General features: G+C 35.6%; 1 protein-coding gene across 2 annotated transcripts in view; it reads left to right on the top strand.

Annotated features, from left to right (window-relative positions):
- The window catches only part of LOC115444777 (3'-5' RNA helicase YTHDC2), a 30,698-nt gene extending 17,714 nt beyond the window's left edge, over positions 1–12,984 (top strand). Inside the window, exons 9-12 of one of the 2 annotated variants that reach the window (XM_030170684.2) lie at positions 4,891–5,032; positions 5,349–7,633; positions 8,173–8,303; positions 8,567–12,984. In XM_030170684.2, the coding sequence (XP_030026544.2) occupies positions 4,891–5,032; positions 5,349–7,633; positions 8,173–8,303; positions 8,567–8,759 (2,751 nt within the window). In that variant the 3' untranslated portion in view covers positions 8,760–12,984. Of the gene's footprint in view, positions 1–4,890; positions 5,033–5,348; positions 7,634–8,172; positions 8,318–8,566 lie in introns of both variants that reach the window. The other variant, XM_037436396.1, reaches the window with a different exon arrangement.
- The last annotated feature ends 3,886 nt before the right edge of the window (positions 12,985–16,870 follow it).

The raw sequence follows: 16,870 nt of genomic DNA, 5'->3' as shown, positions 1-16,870 counted from the left end.
ATTTTATTGAAAGTCTGAATGAAGAAATATTTATTAGAGAAGCAAGAAGAAACTTTATTGTAATTATTATATTTTTTAATTGTAATTCTTATATATCAGACATATAAAATTTTATTACAGACATTTTGCTACACATAGTACATATATATAGATGCCTGCAGAAGTCTATTTCTTGAATAAATTATTGATTGATTGATTGATTACATATATCACACAAGAGAACCCACGGCCTCTCACTTCACAGGCGGCTACTCGCCCACAGCTCACTGCTTGTGTTCCTCACGAGAGCTGCCAATAAAACAAATATATTTTTAAAAATTATTTAACAAAAAAAAAACATTATCAGCCACATGATATCCATTGCTGAACAAAGGCCTCCCGCAAAAATTTCCAGATTGAATGTCGGAAGCAGCCCGCATCGTGCAATGCCCTTTTTTCTTAATTCGATGGGCCTCCAAATAAATCCAACTTACTTTTTCACTATATCCAGCAGTTCTTGTTTTTCTATTTAGGTATAATTTCAACCCCTTTTTTGGGTTTTGTTATTTGCAGACTCCATTGATTATATTTATACAATAAATAGAAAATAGAAACTTCTGTGGTAAGAATAATTATATATGACACGAAATAAAAATTATGTTGTTAACAAAGAGAAAATAATCACTACGATTTAATTGTTGACGAAAATTTGACAGATGCAGAAGTTTTTTTTTCTAAAGTGACTAATGTCAATAGTGATCATGCTGCCAAATGGCAAGTATAAATAAGTTGGAATGTATTTACTACATCAATGTTGAGAATTTAATAATTAAAAATCATTTTTAATTAAACTGCGTATTACGTTATTTGATTTTTTTTAATGTTTCATAAATTATGCTGCGTGAAACGACACATAAATATCATTTTATTAAAATTATGTAAACGAAAACATACTTTTTATAATCTATAGCAAATTAACTGCTCCTCAACTGAGTTTTCCGTAAAATATTTTAATGTACGTTTGAGAATGCCATTTAAATTAAGTAGCCTGTTAAATTTAAGTAGGCCTCAGACAAGTTGGTTGGTTGAGTAGCGTTTCAGTATTCGGGCGTTAGTGTTGTAGATCGGGACATAAAAAAAGCAAGTATTTTTTTTTTATTTTATATGTATTGCGTTTTACAAAAAATATCACTGCAAGTCATGCTAAAGTTGCGTTTTAATTTGGATTTCTGTTTTAACATTAAAGAACAGATCGCCGGGGAGTCGCATCTCTAAGCAAGAGAATAAAACAAAACTGTACCTTCAGCGCTAGTGAGATGATACGTGCTATTTTGGTTGCATTGTCGCACTCAACACAGTGATTAATGCGTAGTTTATTATTTCATAATACTTAATGGTTTTAATAATTTATTGGTGCAAAACGGGTCACGTCCCAGAACTCTGAAAATCGGGACGTCCCGCGCAAATCGGGACATCAGGCAACACTACTCCAGACCTTGCCGCTACTTTGTGGAATTCACTAAACTCGTGTGTCGCGTCTTGGTCGGTCAGGTACAAAGAAATTTAAAGTGGTCCCCTAAATGCGACCATAACTCGTATAAAATAGAGTCTATTTTTAGAAATATTTTTTGTCATTTTGAATATTTTACGATCGCGAAGTTGCATCATTGACGCGTACGCGAAACTGAACTAATCACAATCTATTGATTATGTTTCTATCCGAGGCTGTCATTACGATTTTAATGTGGATTTATGAATTTGCGATAGTTACTGAATGGAAAAAATCCAATATCATTTTGTCCGACCCGGGATTCGATCCCGAGACCTTAGCAAAGCATCCGTACTATAATACAACTGCGGCACCGAGGTAGTCACCAATTAACTGTATTAAAAATACTTTGAAGTATGAAACAACTTTTAAAGGAACAAGCAATCTACAAATCATCATTAGGTATTGGTAAACACATTTACTATTTTGAATAATGATTAGATACCTATTAGACGCCGCGCCGCGCCGTGACGCATCCCGTCGCTCGACATTTTTACCTCAAATTATTACATTACCTAATTATTATCAAGACAAGATTGTAACTTCGTTATTAATTGTTCGTGTGAATTGCCAGACTTGCAGAATGATATTTTATGAGTGTTATAAATCTAACCGTTGAACGTATTTATTATACCTATTTATCTACTAAAATGGATGAACTACCTACATTAGAATGTGTGTGTTTTGATTTAAAAGAATGACACCACTTTAAAATTACGGAAATAATGTGTTATGTGTACCTAACTTATGCATTTGTGGTTGTTTGATTAATGTCGTTTACTTATGATGATAGTTTGTGCATAGAAAATATTGTTCTAATGAAATGTGATGATTAGTGCGTGATGTTTATGTTGGCGTTGGATATCCACCTGCAAGGTGGACAGACGACTTGATAGACGTCACGGGAACATATTGGATGCAGGCAGCTCTCGACAGGTCCGCCTGGAAATCTTTAGGGGAGGCCTATGTTCAACAGTGGACTTTATGTAGCTGATGATGATAATGATGTTTAGGTATGTGTCTTTTTGTAACGTCGGCGTAGCGTCGTCGCTGCTGGTCTAATTGTTGATTGAGTGATGTGGCACGACACAAAACCCTAGGTAGTTAAAGCGACGACATCAGCTGTTCGGTTGCGGCGCGCGCGCGCGGTGCGACGAACTACCCTTCCGCGCCGAGTGTATATCACTTGTTCGTGTGCGTGAGCATAATATTATCAATGACTGTGTGCGATGTTGCCGCTCCGTCGAATTCTAGTATAATAGTAGTGACAAAAGGGTGTGTAAAAATAAAATGACTATTTGAATATTTATTTTGTTTGAAAATTTTACTTTTTTGTTTTTGACCTTAGGTTAGAGTAACTTATAGTAAACGGCTTCTTTCAAGATGATTTTCTCGCAGTTAAATTTAAGTCTAGGGTGACAAAATGACCCTGTATATCGTCACGCTATGACCAATAGGAGCGGAGCAGTAATAAAACATGATGCAAAAACGGGGACAATTTATTAGTTTTGAGAGCTTCTGTTGCGTGCGCTGCGTAAACGGTTAAAGTTATGCAACAATAATGTATGACGGGATTGTTCCTCTTAAAAAGTTCTACAAAAATATATCATAAAACAAAAGTCCCCCGCTGCATCGGTCTGCCCGAACGTTGAGTTTAACTCAAAAACTACCCAACGTATTAGGATAAAATTTGGTATGGAGACAGTTTGAGACCCTGGGAAGAACATAGGCTCCCGGGAAAATATATAGCGTGACTTTTATAACGGAAAGCTTTAGCCCGAAAAACTTTATAACGCGGGCGAAGCCGCGGGCAAAAGCTAGTGAAAAAATAAACTACGCATTCATCACTGTGTTGAGTGCGACAATGCAATCAAAATAGCACGTATCATCTCACTAGCGCTGAAGGTACAGTTTTGTTTTATTCTCTTGCTTAGAGATGCGACTACCCGGCGATCTGTGCTTTGATGTTAAAACAGACATCCAAATTAAAACACAACTTTAGCATGACTTGGCAGTGATATTTTTTGTAAAACGCAATACATAAAACTTAAATTAAAAAAAAAATACTTGCTTTTTTTATGTCCCGATCTACAACACTAAATCTCGATTTGTTTTACCTTCTTGATTTTAAACAAATTGACCCTGGCAACACTAGTCTGGAGGTACACGATATTTGACGAGCCAGAGTTTTACAACTAACACGTGTCCTCGCAGTGTTACCAAACCCTTTTTTTATTATTACCTTATCGTGCAATATGTTGTTTATTTTATACCCTGTATGCCTATTGAAAATGAATGATTGAATCCAAAATCTCTATTATACTTTATTACTTAAAATAATGTTTCAAAAATACTAAAATATTGCTGTGTATTATTTTAATTAGGTAGACTTTTCATTAATCATTTCATTATAAATCATTACTTATTTTATTGTGTAATTCAATTGTGTGTTAAATCTGTTAGAACATCATGTAATAAAAAAAAATCTAATAGAATTTTTTAAATGCTGTATCGTTTTAGCAAGCTTTTTGGTAAAAATGTTTATACTGACAACACTGCGAGTTTAGGCGAGAAAGAGTACGACTATTGTATTGAATAATCGCGCGCTCTTCGGACTCGGTCAAAGACTCGGACGCGTTGCCATAGTGTACCTATCTAGCAAAGAAATGGTACAGAAAGCATAATATGACGTTCGGTAATGTCTACGTAGTCTTCTTTTAGATATTATGACAAACTGAAATATTAATGTTGGAATTAAATAAATGTCGGAATATTATGTAGAATCTACAAAAGATACGATACCATTAGATTTAAATCTTGTAACTTTAATAATTATGTAGGTAATTTTTTTGGTAAGAAAACTATTTTATTAACGAAAATAACGTTTATAATTGACGAAATATTTTTTGTAGTAATTAATTATTGACTCAATGAACTGCTGCAACCAAGTCAGTGAACGTATTGGGAGTTCATTTGTGAGCTGACCTTCTGAACCATAGGGTTCAGGATGATATTATTACCGAACCTATAGAGGTTCGGTAATAATATCATCAGCTGTGACGTAGTTCATTCACTTCAGTTAAGCGCGCTAAGAGACAGCGTGATCAAAAAACCATAAATCTAAAATCGGGATTATTGACGTAAATATTCGTTACTTATGAATAATATTTTGCACGGTGTTAGCAGAGGTCACCACGAACCTGTGGTTTCATTTAGTAACGCAATGTCGAAATGACCCTGTATAAAGCTTTAAGACCAATATGGACCTATAAAATACAGTTATAGAGCAGTGCATCAAACTCAAATATTGATACTCGAATATGTACGAAGTTCGATAGTTAAGTGGGTGTTGTGTGGTGCAGGACTCGTTCTGCCAGCTGCTGTACATGTACGTGTCGGAGGGCGTGCCGCTGGGCGCCGCGCAGTCGCAGTCGCGCCGCACCGGGCTCATGGCCGCCGCCGCGCGCGGCCTCTCCGACATGCTGCAACACCTGCTGCAGCTCGGTAACTCCGCACGGCGCTCACACAACAACGCACTCATACTTTTAAACCATTCATTCTGCCACTAAAAAGATTTAATATTTTGTTAAATTTAATTTACTTAATTACTGCACCACTCACTCTCCCGCTCAGTTATTATAAAGCCCGTATTCACAAACCTTCTGTGTTGATTATTTAAAGTTGGTGAGTACATAACATTCATAGTATTGATTTAGAATACGGCTTTTCGTTATATAAACTTTAATCATTCAACTCATGATATGACTAAGATAATTTCTATAACTCCAACTTTTATTAATACATCAAATATGAAATCCAGGTGCAGACCCCTCAGCGAAAGACAAAGATGGTAAAACGGCTTACGATTACGCAGTCGAGAAGCAGCACACAGACTGCGCGAAACTGTTATCTACCTTCAACTACACGGAGGATTTGAAGGAGAATTCAGAAGGAGATGACGCAGACAACTTCCTGCTTGACGTGTACCACCACACCTTCTCCGAGGAGTTGATAGATCATGACTTGATACTCGCGTTAATAAAATTCATCCATGTCACCCTACCCAAGGGAAGCATTCTGATCTTCCTGCCAGGGTATGACGATATAGTCACGCTGCGAGACATGATCCAATCATGTGCTGAGATGAACGTCATTAAATACCAGATATTTACTCTACATAGTAACATGCAAACCCTGGACCAGAAGAAAGTGTTCAATCCACTGCCGAACGGTAGAAAGATTATTATATCTACTAACATAGCGGAAACTTCCATAACCATAGACGATGTGGTCTACGTAATAGATTCGTGTAAGGTTAAGGAGAAGTATTATGAATCGAATGGTGGAGTGTGTTCGTTGCAATGCGTGTGGACATCGCGAGCGTGCTGCCAACAGAGGGCAGGTCGGGCTGGGAGGACCAAACCGGGGCACTGCTTCCACATGTGCTCTAACAGACGGTTCAAAGCATTGCCCTTGAACTCTGTTCCTGAGATACTTAGAGTTCCCCTGCAAGAGTTGTGCCTGCATACGAAGTTATTGGCACCTGGTAACACTCCCATAGCGGATTTCCTGTCAAAAGCCCTGGAGCCGCCATCGTTCCTAGCGGTTAGAAACGCCGTGACGCTACTAAAGACTATAGGTGCTTTGACGCCAATGGAAGATTTGACCGAGATTGGTCAACATCTTTTAGATTTGACCGTTGAGCCGAAATTAGGAAAAATGTTATTGTACGCGTGTGTTATGAAGTGCCTCGACCCAATTTTGACTATCGTGTGCTGCTTAGCGAATAAGGAACCCTTCCAAATATCGATGAACCCTGAGAATAGGAAAAAAGGAAGCTTGGCTCGGAAGGAGTTTGCTGCGGACAGTTACTCGGACCATATGGCGCTCCTGCGCGCGTTCCAGGCGTGGCAGACGGCGCGGGCCAACGGGACTGAAAAAGCTTTTTGTGCCAAAAATCTGATATGCGGCGCCACCATGGAGATGATCGTCGGATATCGATCACAGCTGCTGGCGCAGTTACGTGCCTTATGCCTGGTCAAAGCTAGAGGATCGGGAGACATAAAAGACGTTAATCTAAACTCGGAGAAGTGGCACGTGGTCAAAGCAGTGTTAGTGAGTGGATTGTATCCATCCATAGCTAGAGTAGATCGCGACTCTTCGACGCTCCGAACTTCCAAAGAGGTGAAAGTCGCCTTCCACCCCAGCTCCACCCTTCACAGAGGTGGGGGAGTGACTGGTTCACAAAAGTCCGTCAAGAATCTCCCAACAGATTGGGTTGTGTTCGAGGAGATCTCAAGAGCGGGAAGATTCTGCTTCATACGCTGCAATACTTTAGTAACGCCATTAACGGTAGCACTGTTTGGAGGACCACTGAGGTTGGTACCAGGAGCGTTGACACAGCGTGCGAACCCTCCAGGATTGTCGAGTGATTCTGATAGTGAGGCTGACGAGAACAACTCCTCCCCTGACACTGCCGTGCTCACCTTGGACGACTGGATGGCGTTCACAGCAGACGCTTCAGACGCCATCAGTGTGTACTATCTCAGGCAGAAGTTGTGCGCGTTAGTCATCAGACGGATGTCGAACCCGGGCAAACCCATGACGCCATTAGACGAGCAAATTCTTAACACGGTAGTTCATATCCTTGGAGCGGAGGAGAAGAACGTGGGGCTCAGTCAACCGAGCGGGATTGGACAGAGACCCAAACCTCTGACCCTGGACTCGCCTAACTGGCGGATGAGGGTGGAAAACGACGAGCAATACCGGCACGATAAATACTACCCGCAATACAACCAGAATGACTTCCAGAACAATTTTTATCATAATTACTACAGAGCTAACGGGCAAGGCAGGCCAGGGTGGAGGGCTGATGGAATGCCTCAGGGGTTTTCACCGCAATCCTTTAGTGGGCCGAAGAGTCCCATGTCCCCTAACGGGAAGACTTTGCTGGCTAACATAGAGAAGTACGCGGACAACGGGGAGGGGAACGTGCGGTACGTAGTGGTGAAGGTGGACGATCCTCATAGCGTGGAGTTGGCGCAGACCACGAACACGTTCCCTTTCGCGCAGAATACCGCCAAGAAGTTGCAGAAGATGAAACAGGTGAGTGGTACCATATTTAAGTTTAGTTAATCTTACAGCATTTAGTGGCAGCTTATAAAATTGTATACAGACGCTATTGCCTACAGTATAAATGAACTAACTAAATTGATAGTCCATCAAACTTAAAAAAAAATGTGATGCGGTAAAGTATGCAGCTGGGAATATAATGTCGAATTATACATGGAAGTCACGGTCGCACCGGTAAGGATCGGCTCGCATGTCTCACAGAGAATTGAATAAAGTGATAGTCTGCTGTGGTATTTTTATACCCGGTACAGAGGCTGAAACGATCCCGCTCCTTCCTCATTTTTATTTCATTATTTAAAGGCTGGTAACGCAGTCATAATTCTATTAGTATTTTAGGTGTATATGGTACAGCCTAAAGTTATGTTACTCCCTTTCATCTCTAAATTAAAAAAAAAGGAATGGTATTTGTAATTTTGTTTATGTAAGTAGGAATAACTTAGCATCATGTAATTCACTTAATCCATCTGCAAATTACTTTAAACAAATATTTTATGTTTTATCGTATTTTTCAGGAATGTCCTAGGGTAGTGGTGTTCTTCTCCCTGGCCAGCGCTTCCAAGTTTGTGGGGTGTGCCAACTTGGTGGACGGTAACGGGACCTTGGAGTGGCTCTCCACTCAACATGTGCCTTATCACATGGTCAGGTTTGTATCAAGCATTGGTATTAGTTTTGTACTAAACAGATATCAATGGAGCTGTGTTACTTGATCAATATTTTTTGTTTTTGAGACGCAAAATGTTTATGAATAATAACTGGTGGTAAGATGATATATTTGCGTCATGGTGAATTTCTCAACAAATAATGTAGAGCAGGACTGTTTGCCAAACAGTGTTTGTATGTGGAGTCCTTAGAGCGTTAGGATGTAATTAAAGTGTTATGTGATGTGGTTGACGTGCGTGTGCGCAGACACGTGTGCAACTCGCTGGCGGGCGGCGCGCGCGTGTCGGTGTCGCGCGAGGGCGCGGAGCTGTGCGCGGCGGCGGCGCGCGCGCTGCTGCACGCGCACCAGCGGCGCCGGCCCGCGCACCCCCCGCACCACCCGCACCACCCGCACCACCACCACCCCCGCGCCATACAGAAACACGCCGCCGACCACTAGCGCGCCGACCCGTCCCACGGGGTAGTGGCTCTGAAGTGACAACCAATTTTACTAACAAACTTTAGTCCGATATTTTAGTAGATACGTAAACAAAAGATGTATTAAAAGTGTTGTCATTTCAGAACATCAGAGTTTAATTCCCTTTTTTAAGAAATGAGATGTTAATTAAAATAATAATCGTTAATAATAACTGACCTTACCATTTAAAGTATACTGCAGAATATGACTCCAACATAATTTTCTCCCTTTTTCCACTTTTTTCCAAATTAAAGATTACCAACCTAACCACAATTCCTCATTTGTTTAGGTAGATCAAGACCGTAGGTACTAAAAATATACTGCATGAAGCATATGCTTCTGAAATCGTCCTGCTATCTAATAATTCCTTTGTCGTCTTAAAAAGAATACACGTATTTAAAAAACAACAAATGTTTAGCCATAATATAATCGTTGAATAAAAAGTTCTTGATACACACAACTTGCGACACACTAAAGTCCATAGAAATCAATTTGAATTAAAGCACGAGATTAAAGATAGATATATTTGTTTCAATTAGTCAATAATTGTTTTAAAGATTATATTGTAAAACACAAAAAAAAAGTTTTTTTTCCAAAGAACAATTAAAACAGATGAATCTTTTTATTGAAGTGGTACATTTGAGTGGAGCAATATATGATCTCAGGCTAAGGGGTAGTGAGGGACAAGTGTAATTTTTGAGTATATTTATTTATCTCATTCTGCCATGACTAAATTTAAATTTTATGCAATTGAACTTGACTGGATGACAGTTAATTCATTTGCATGCTCTCTGCTGCTTTTTCAATATACAAATTATTTTTTTAAACTTAACTCCTATTTCTTGTAAGATTCATGGCAAAAACTTATTCTTTCACATTGACTTCTCATTCCTTCGATAAGAAATGCTTTGTAAAAAATTTTGCTGTGGCAAATATTTTCCAATTTGGATCCACCTCGTTGATCAATTTATTTCTTCTACGTGCATTCACCCCAATCAATCTAGGGTCACACTTTTTCATGATGTTGCAGAATAATTTCTCATAAATCTATTGAGTCTCTTCTCTAACTTGATGATTATTTTTTCATTATGCATCTGTTTCCTCCGGCAGCTAAAATCAGTATATTTACCAAATAGAAACTGCGTGGATTTGACGTCGTTTATATTTGTAATCCCACACATCCTTCTTAACCTTTTCTTTCTATTTTTTTTAATTAAAATTAACGGTCATATTTAATTTTTGAAAATGATTAATTGTTTTCTTTCGTAACGTATAATATTTTTGTCTTTGTCATTTTTACGATAAAAGCTTTAAGTGCAAAAGAGATAATACTGGTCACTTAACACGGACTTAAAATGTTTTAAGATTTATTAACACACCTCCAGTTAGGACAAACACAACAACCAGTGTATATTATGTTTATCTAATTTGATCTCGCTCGGTGATGTCCATGATTGTCAGTTGCGTGTTCATGAGACTTTTTTGCCTTACATCAAAGTGTTGCTGAGATATTTTTTATTGCAACCTGTAATGCCTTTTGCGCTGGAGCACAATAGTGCATACTAGAGGGTAGAAATAGATATTGCGATAGAAATATTATTTATCAATAAAATCAAATAAATGGGCTACATTGATGGACATAGCTCGCCTTGCCATAAGAGCAATTTATGTTTCTATTGAATAGTAATCTTCAGCACCGTCTCACAGCCGATTTCAATAAACGATCTCAATCTTAATCTTCTATTCGATTCCGAGAGAACCAATCAAAATTACTCATTTGTAATGTCAAAAATACTTTGTTCTGATTGGTCAATTTTTGAAATAAAAGCTATTGGATTCGTTTATTGAAGATGGCGGTTAGTAAAGTTTTAATAAAAATGTCCTCGTAAGAAATTCTGTACTTATTTTGACGTTTGTGTGCGCACAATGATATATGAAGTTTTAAGAAATATAAAACCGATATTGTTTTAATATTAGAATAGGCATTTGTTTTATTTTATGAAAACCAACGTAAGCTGTAAAATAGATGTTATTTTTGTAGCCTTGGTTTCGCCAAGAACTTTAAATAAGCGGGGCCTTTTATTAATATTTAAATATATAACTTACCAAAAGTGCTATGTCGAAGCAATAAAGAAATATAATTCAAATATATTTATAGTATAGTAATGATATATATTTACTATCTAATGCAGTTTCCTATGCATACCCCATTATTTAAGTTCTAATATGTGGAACTACTCTCATCACGTATATAATATGTTTAATCATTGTTCTAATAGATATGCGACGTTTTTCTTAGATTAAGGTTAAGATCTATAAAGCTATACTGACAGTATGTATTTTCAGTCGAGGGATCTATTTATTCACACGGCAGTTCTCCCTTGAATATAACGTATAAAAATATAAGGAGGAAAATAATAAGTGACAAAGTAAAAACAAAATAAAAAACGTAAAATGACTTAACCCATGTGCTTGTTAATTAACTTATCGCTTATTACCTTTCAATATGACCATCTATGAAACGTTTACCCTTCATATTTTAAACCTGGCTAAGGTAGGCAAAATACCTAGGTGTTAAATATCCCTTAAAAAATACGGTCATGTATTTTATATATCTTTGCGGTCGAACACTGAATACCCCTCATTAAACAGGTCCATCGACTAATGTTACATACTGTTTAAAGATTTAATGACATTTACTAGCCGCAAGTCCGTTACGTTTTAAAATTTGCAGAAGTGAATTTTCTGATTACACTCTGAAATTGCTTGTAGAAGTTAGTCGACTTACAAGATTACTTGCTTATCTAAACCTAGCTAAATATTTGCGTAAAATACAAAATCAATTCAAATAGATTCAAATACAATTAGATTGTTTTATAAATCTTGGCCTGAATATTAGAGTGAAAGAAATAAAACATTGATTATAATGCTTGTTAACTAAGACAGGTTCGTTATATTTAAAAACATATAAAAATGTTATAATAATGCGTTTTTAATAACGAATTACTTATACTTTTTGCACCGTTTTGTATTTTAAGATATAGTAAATTTTGCGATAATAGTAAATAGTAAAAAGGATTTTATGCTGATGTTTTAATTTGAATTGTTAACACCTTTTCGTGTACTCTATGACAAATAAACCAAGTTTCACTTAACTCATTTGTAACTGTCGCTTGTTATTATCAGTTTTCAATAAATATAGAATTGTTAGTGAAAATGGACCAATTAGACTAAAGCTTGTTAGTCATGCTCACAAATGACTTGTGTTGATTGGATTATTTTTACCATTGATCCGAAGATATTTGGAATTGGTCATTTTTATAATTGGTAGCATTTTAATAGCTTACTACCTGCTAACAGTAGAGTTTGTAATTTGAATATAATTTGGAGAAGTTATAAGATTTATTTAAATTTCAAAAATTCGTATTAATATAACTATATTTATTTATTTACAGTAAGTTTTCATTAAGTGCGAATAAGGTATTCACTACATTTTTGTAATGGTGTTTGCTCTTTGAGTTATTTCAATTAAGTCGCTAATTACTAAAATATATTTTATATCTGTCCTTATGCTTGAAATATATAGATTATTTTCTGGTTTTGACACGTACATGATAATTGCTACTTATTATGTAATAATATTTTACGTTGTTAGCGTAAGGCTGAATAGACATTTCCTGTGCCTACAACAGTTCCACAGATAATATAGCTACATCTTATAACGTCTAAATCTAATGTGTGATTGTTAACAATTCGAAATATAGTCTCTATAATGTGTTAATAGCATATAATGCTTGAGCCATACAAACAAGTGTTTGTATGGAAAAGTATGTATGTCTCCAATGAATGCGTCATGCGACTGTTAACTGTACATAATTTAGGAGAAATGTATAGCGAAATTTACGCATGATGTCGTTTTTGACATTTGTTTTAAATATAGATATAGACGTACAGACAAACTTGCAAAGAACTAGTTACGTTTATCGGAAAACAAGATAATGTGTTTGATAAAATATTTACCAAATTTGTTCTAGAAATGTAAATAAATATCTACCACTATCCTGGTTTATTAGTACTTTGTAAAATTTAGGAACAGTCCTGTGACAGCTGTCGAAGTATTGTGTTTGGGGTTGGGGCCATGTTAAATGATGAGTATCGATTATTGTTACAATTCTCATAGATTGAACACATGGTTGGGTTCTAAGATGTTTTTATTACATAGATACGTTGTCTGAACTCAATATTGGCAAGACGAAAGTAAGGTAATAGGGTACCGGACTCATTTTTGTTCTTTACTATTATCAAATATTTACATAATATAAATTATAACACAGAAAGAATTATTAAAATCCGATAAAAAATCAACAAGTTATAAGTCTTTGAATTTCGGAGGAAAGGGTAATTTACAAGTAACAGAAAAGAAATGAAATACCTACATGTGACGTCATCGGGAATTACGACGCGTGCGAAAGAAAGAGATGAAGCGATATCCCCACATCGCGCCCACTTCTGCACATTACAATATTTTAAATATGAATTGCTCGCTCATTTTTTAACCAAATTTTATGCAGTTTTCACAGGAGTGCTTCTTTTTCGTATTATTAACCATTACATATAGAATAATGTACAAAATCAAGCATAGGCCGGTCCCCTATTGCCCGACATTCACTTAGTCAACCTCCAACCACTGTCGCGGCTAGTCGGCTTACTAACTTTGTATTTTTATAAACAAAATGCCTTCCTATGTTTTTAGACGATGTACAAATTATACTCCAACTGTAAATTAAAAAAAAAAAAGTTTCATTTCATATGTTAATAATAAGTATACACTAACTTATTTTTGTAAAACGTCATTGGTTGGGTTGATTATAATTAACAGTACCTTGCTAATATTTCAAATAAATTAACCAGAAGTAACGTGTTGTATGTTTTGAATCTTTTAAAAGTGTTATAAGGCTGTGTCTTGATTCGTGCATATTATTTCATTATTTAAAATAATTAAGTATATCTATTCATATATTGTGATTGTTAAATCGATAACTTATAATCGGTTGTTAGGAGCGTTACAATTACTGCAGTTGCACATGTATACATTTTTTTGTCTATTGTACTAACCAAAAATATAGGCGTGTTTTCAATGACCGCCGTCACAGGGCTTAATTTAAATAAATTACTCGTCCAAGGGATTTAATGCCTCCCGAAATATTAATTAATACGAATATCTTACTTATAACCTCAGAATTAACTGGTTCTAAAAAGGAAGAATTTAAAAAGTGGGTAGTCATTTTTACATTTCTGTAACTAAACTTTTGTATACTCTGTACATGTTGGGGTGTTGAGTGAGATAGAAAGATGGTTGTCTATACATTTATATCTATAGTTATGTAGTTATATAGAGCTTTAACTCAATGGTAATTTATGAAGTGATGGTTTATGGTCAAGTTTAGACTAGATAACGAGTGTAAGAAAATGGCTTCCAACAAATTTTAAATGTTTCTATTACTTTGACAGCCTTCGTAGCATCGTGCTATCAAACGTCGGGCCGGCAGAAATATATTTATGTGACTTGTAATGATTTTCTTGGGCCTGAATGTGGGAGTTCGGACATTGATATTTAGACCGTGTCGTGCAAAAATTATCCAATTAATACATTGAAGTATTGAATACAAACTTTTAACATGACACTACGTTTGTTAGCCTGACAAGGACGGGTTTCACTACAAACTATCGAACATTATCTCCACTAACAAAGAATTCTAACATGATTTTTGGGAATACCAAAGCAATAAACGAAGTTAAGTTGGGAATTAATATTTAGGTTCCGGCGCTAGTTTAAATAAATATGTGTAAAAGAAACTATAATTGATTTTACTAACTGAAGTAAATACCATTATACTATATTCAGGAAAGGAAAATATAAAATGTAAGCGAAGAGTATCTTACCATTTTTTTCAACTTTTGTTTGAAATAATAAACTTTATTGAATACTAAAAAGAAAATTGAAAGTTGTTTAAATAGAATATTCTTATACATTTTTTTTTCTTTCCCTAAATATTTTATAGATAAGTTTTGATAATAAATCAAGTAAAGGCGAAAACATAAAAATGACGGCTTATTTCACGATATCTAATAAAAGTAATTATCGAATAAAATTAGGCAACTAAATACAAAGTCATGCTCTCGAACAAATCATAAACAAAAGAACGCATTCATCATCAACTGTCTCTTTTGTTAACTGGAGCATAGGATTATTTGAACATTGAAGTAGACCTTTAAAATGTTATACACGGTTACGAACCAATTCTAAATGATTAAGTTTAGTTTGGACTCGATAAATAAAACATGTGAAGTAATTTATATTGTCTGGTCGAGGAAATTACTTATTACGGCGATACTATATGTTTTAAATGGCTAGATCTCGACTGTTGACTTATTTCTAGTATCCTATTATTTAATTTTAGTTTTAGAGACCGATTTAAACGCAATTTAATTAGTAGCTTTATAGTGTGATTTATAACATCTAAGTTTAGTTAGTGCAAGTACGACCTACGTGCAATCTTTGTGTCGTGGAAACATGAACCATATTTTTTACCTATAAAAGTTTGATTTAACATTTTATTAGAATGTTTTTATAAGTAGTAAAGTCCTTGTATATGTATGATTTTTTTTTTGGTTGATTAGACCAATAAAATTATATGTTGGTTGCGCGGTTTTAGTGCTAATAATTCACGTTAACGAAACGTTAAATTTGTAACGAACACGAGAAATATTGACATACAACTAATATATTTTACACGGTTATTATTGTGCTTACATCCACATATATATTTCTTGTGTGAAGTGTGATTTTAGGTTTAATTCGCATTTAAACTATTTTTTAATGTTATGTGAAAAACAATGAAGTGTTAAAACGATATTTATTTAAAGTGTAATCTGTTTATTTTCGGAACAGCGTGCTGGGTGCCGTAAGTGAAGTTAAAAACTCTTTGGGACGTTGGTAATTTTTTTTCTATTTTATAGCAGGTTTTGATTAGTACAAAAAAACGTTTAAAGTAATATGCAGATAAGAAAGGATCGATTTTCGGTATAATCAATATTGCTTAATTGTAAAGGACATTTCATTGATTCTTTTCAAAAAGCTTCGATATTTGTCCTGGGTACAAATATGGTTAGTGTTTTAAAATTATACATAATACCAAATCGATTTTAGTGATGAGCAATATCGATTATAGATTGTAATCGATGGTGTGTTGTGTATCGATGTAAGAGGAAGGTGCGGCGCGAGAACGATCTGCGAGTGTCCAATGAATTTAAATTAAAAAGTAAAACATTTGTCATAGTTGTTTTGTTGTGTAAATAAATAATTTTAGTGATGAATGTGTTTCATTTGTTCCTTTAATGGCGGTTATAGCTCATACAATGTTACAGGTCCATAAAATACCGAATTATTAAAATTGTAGACTTAAAATTACCACTTTAAAATCTTTTAAAATGCTGATGTTCACGTTATGATGTCAAGATACAAGTGACAAGAACAATGACACACTGATTCGATTTCGTGAATCTGTCTTGAAGAAAGTGTACTAAGCTGACATAACATCTATTTTCCGTTTTGTTATTTTACTTTGTTTTGCACGGTAAAATGATCCCACTACACCTGATGGTAAGTGGAGAAGGGTCCAATAGAATGGCGACTGACGAGAGATGATTACCCCTCGGTAGTCGGCATAATTATGCTGGCCTGTTGGAACCGCATATACATAGGCTGATCCCGGAACGCAACACACGTAGGCAACTATGACGAGTTTTAACACCTTGTGTATGGTGGTCGCTATCTGGCCGGATATAAAATATATCCTACCATTAGCTTAACATTCTGAACGGAATATAGCTTACAATGTATAGAGTTATGTCTACCTTCTGAAATTGCAACTCTGACTTACATTGCAAAGAAATATTGAAATAGATAACATTAGCATGATGGGAATTAAATGGGAATACTCATTGTGAACATTTTTTGCAGGTATTAGACCTTCATTTTTAATATCACTTTATTCTCAGAAAAATGTTAGACATCAGAAATAAAACACAGG

The sequence above is a fragment of the Manduca sexta genome, chromosome 8, assembly GCF_014839805.1.
Source record: "Manduca sexta isolate Smith_Timp_Sample1 chromosome 8, JHU_Msex_v1.0, whole genome shotgun sequence".
In the NCBI taxonomy this organism is placed as follows: domain Eukaryota; kingdom Metazoa; phylum Arthropoda; class Insecta; order Lepidoptera; family Sphingidae; genus Manduca; species Manduca sexta.
Note: the sequence above shows the minus strand (reverse complement) of the source record. Positions and strands in the feature narration are given on the sequence as shown.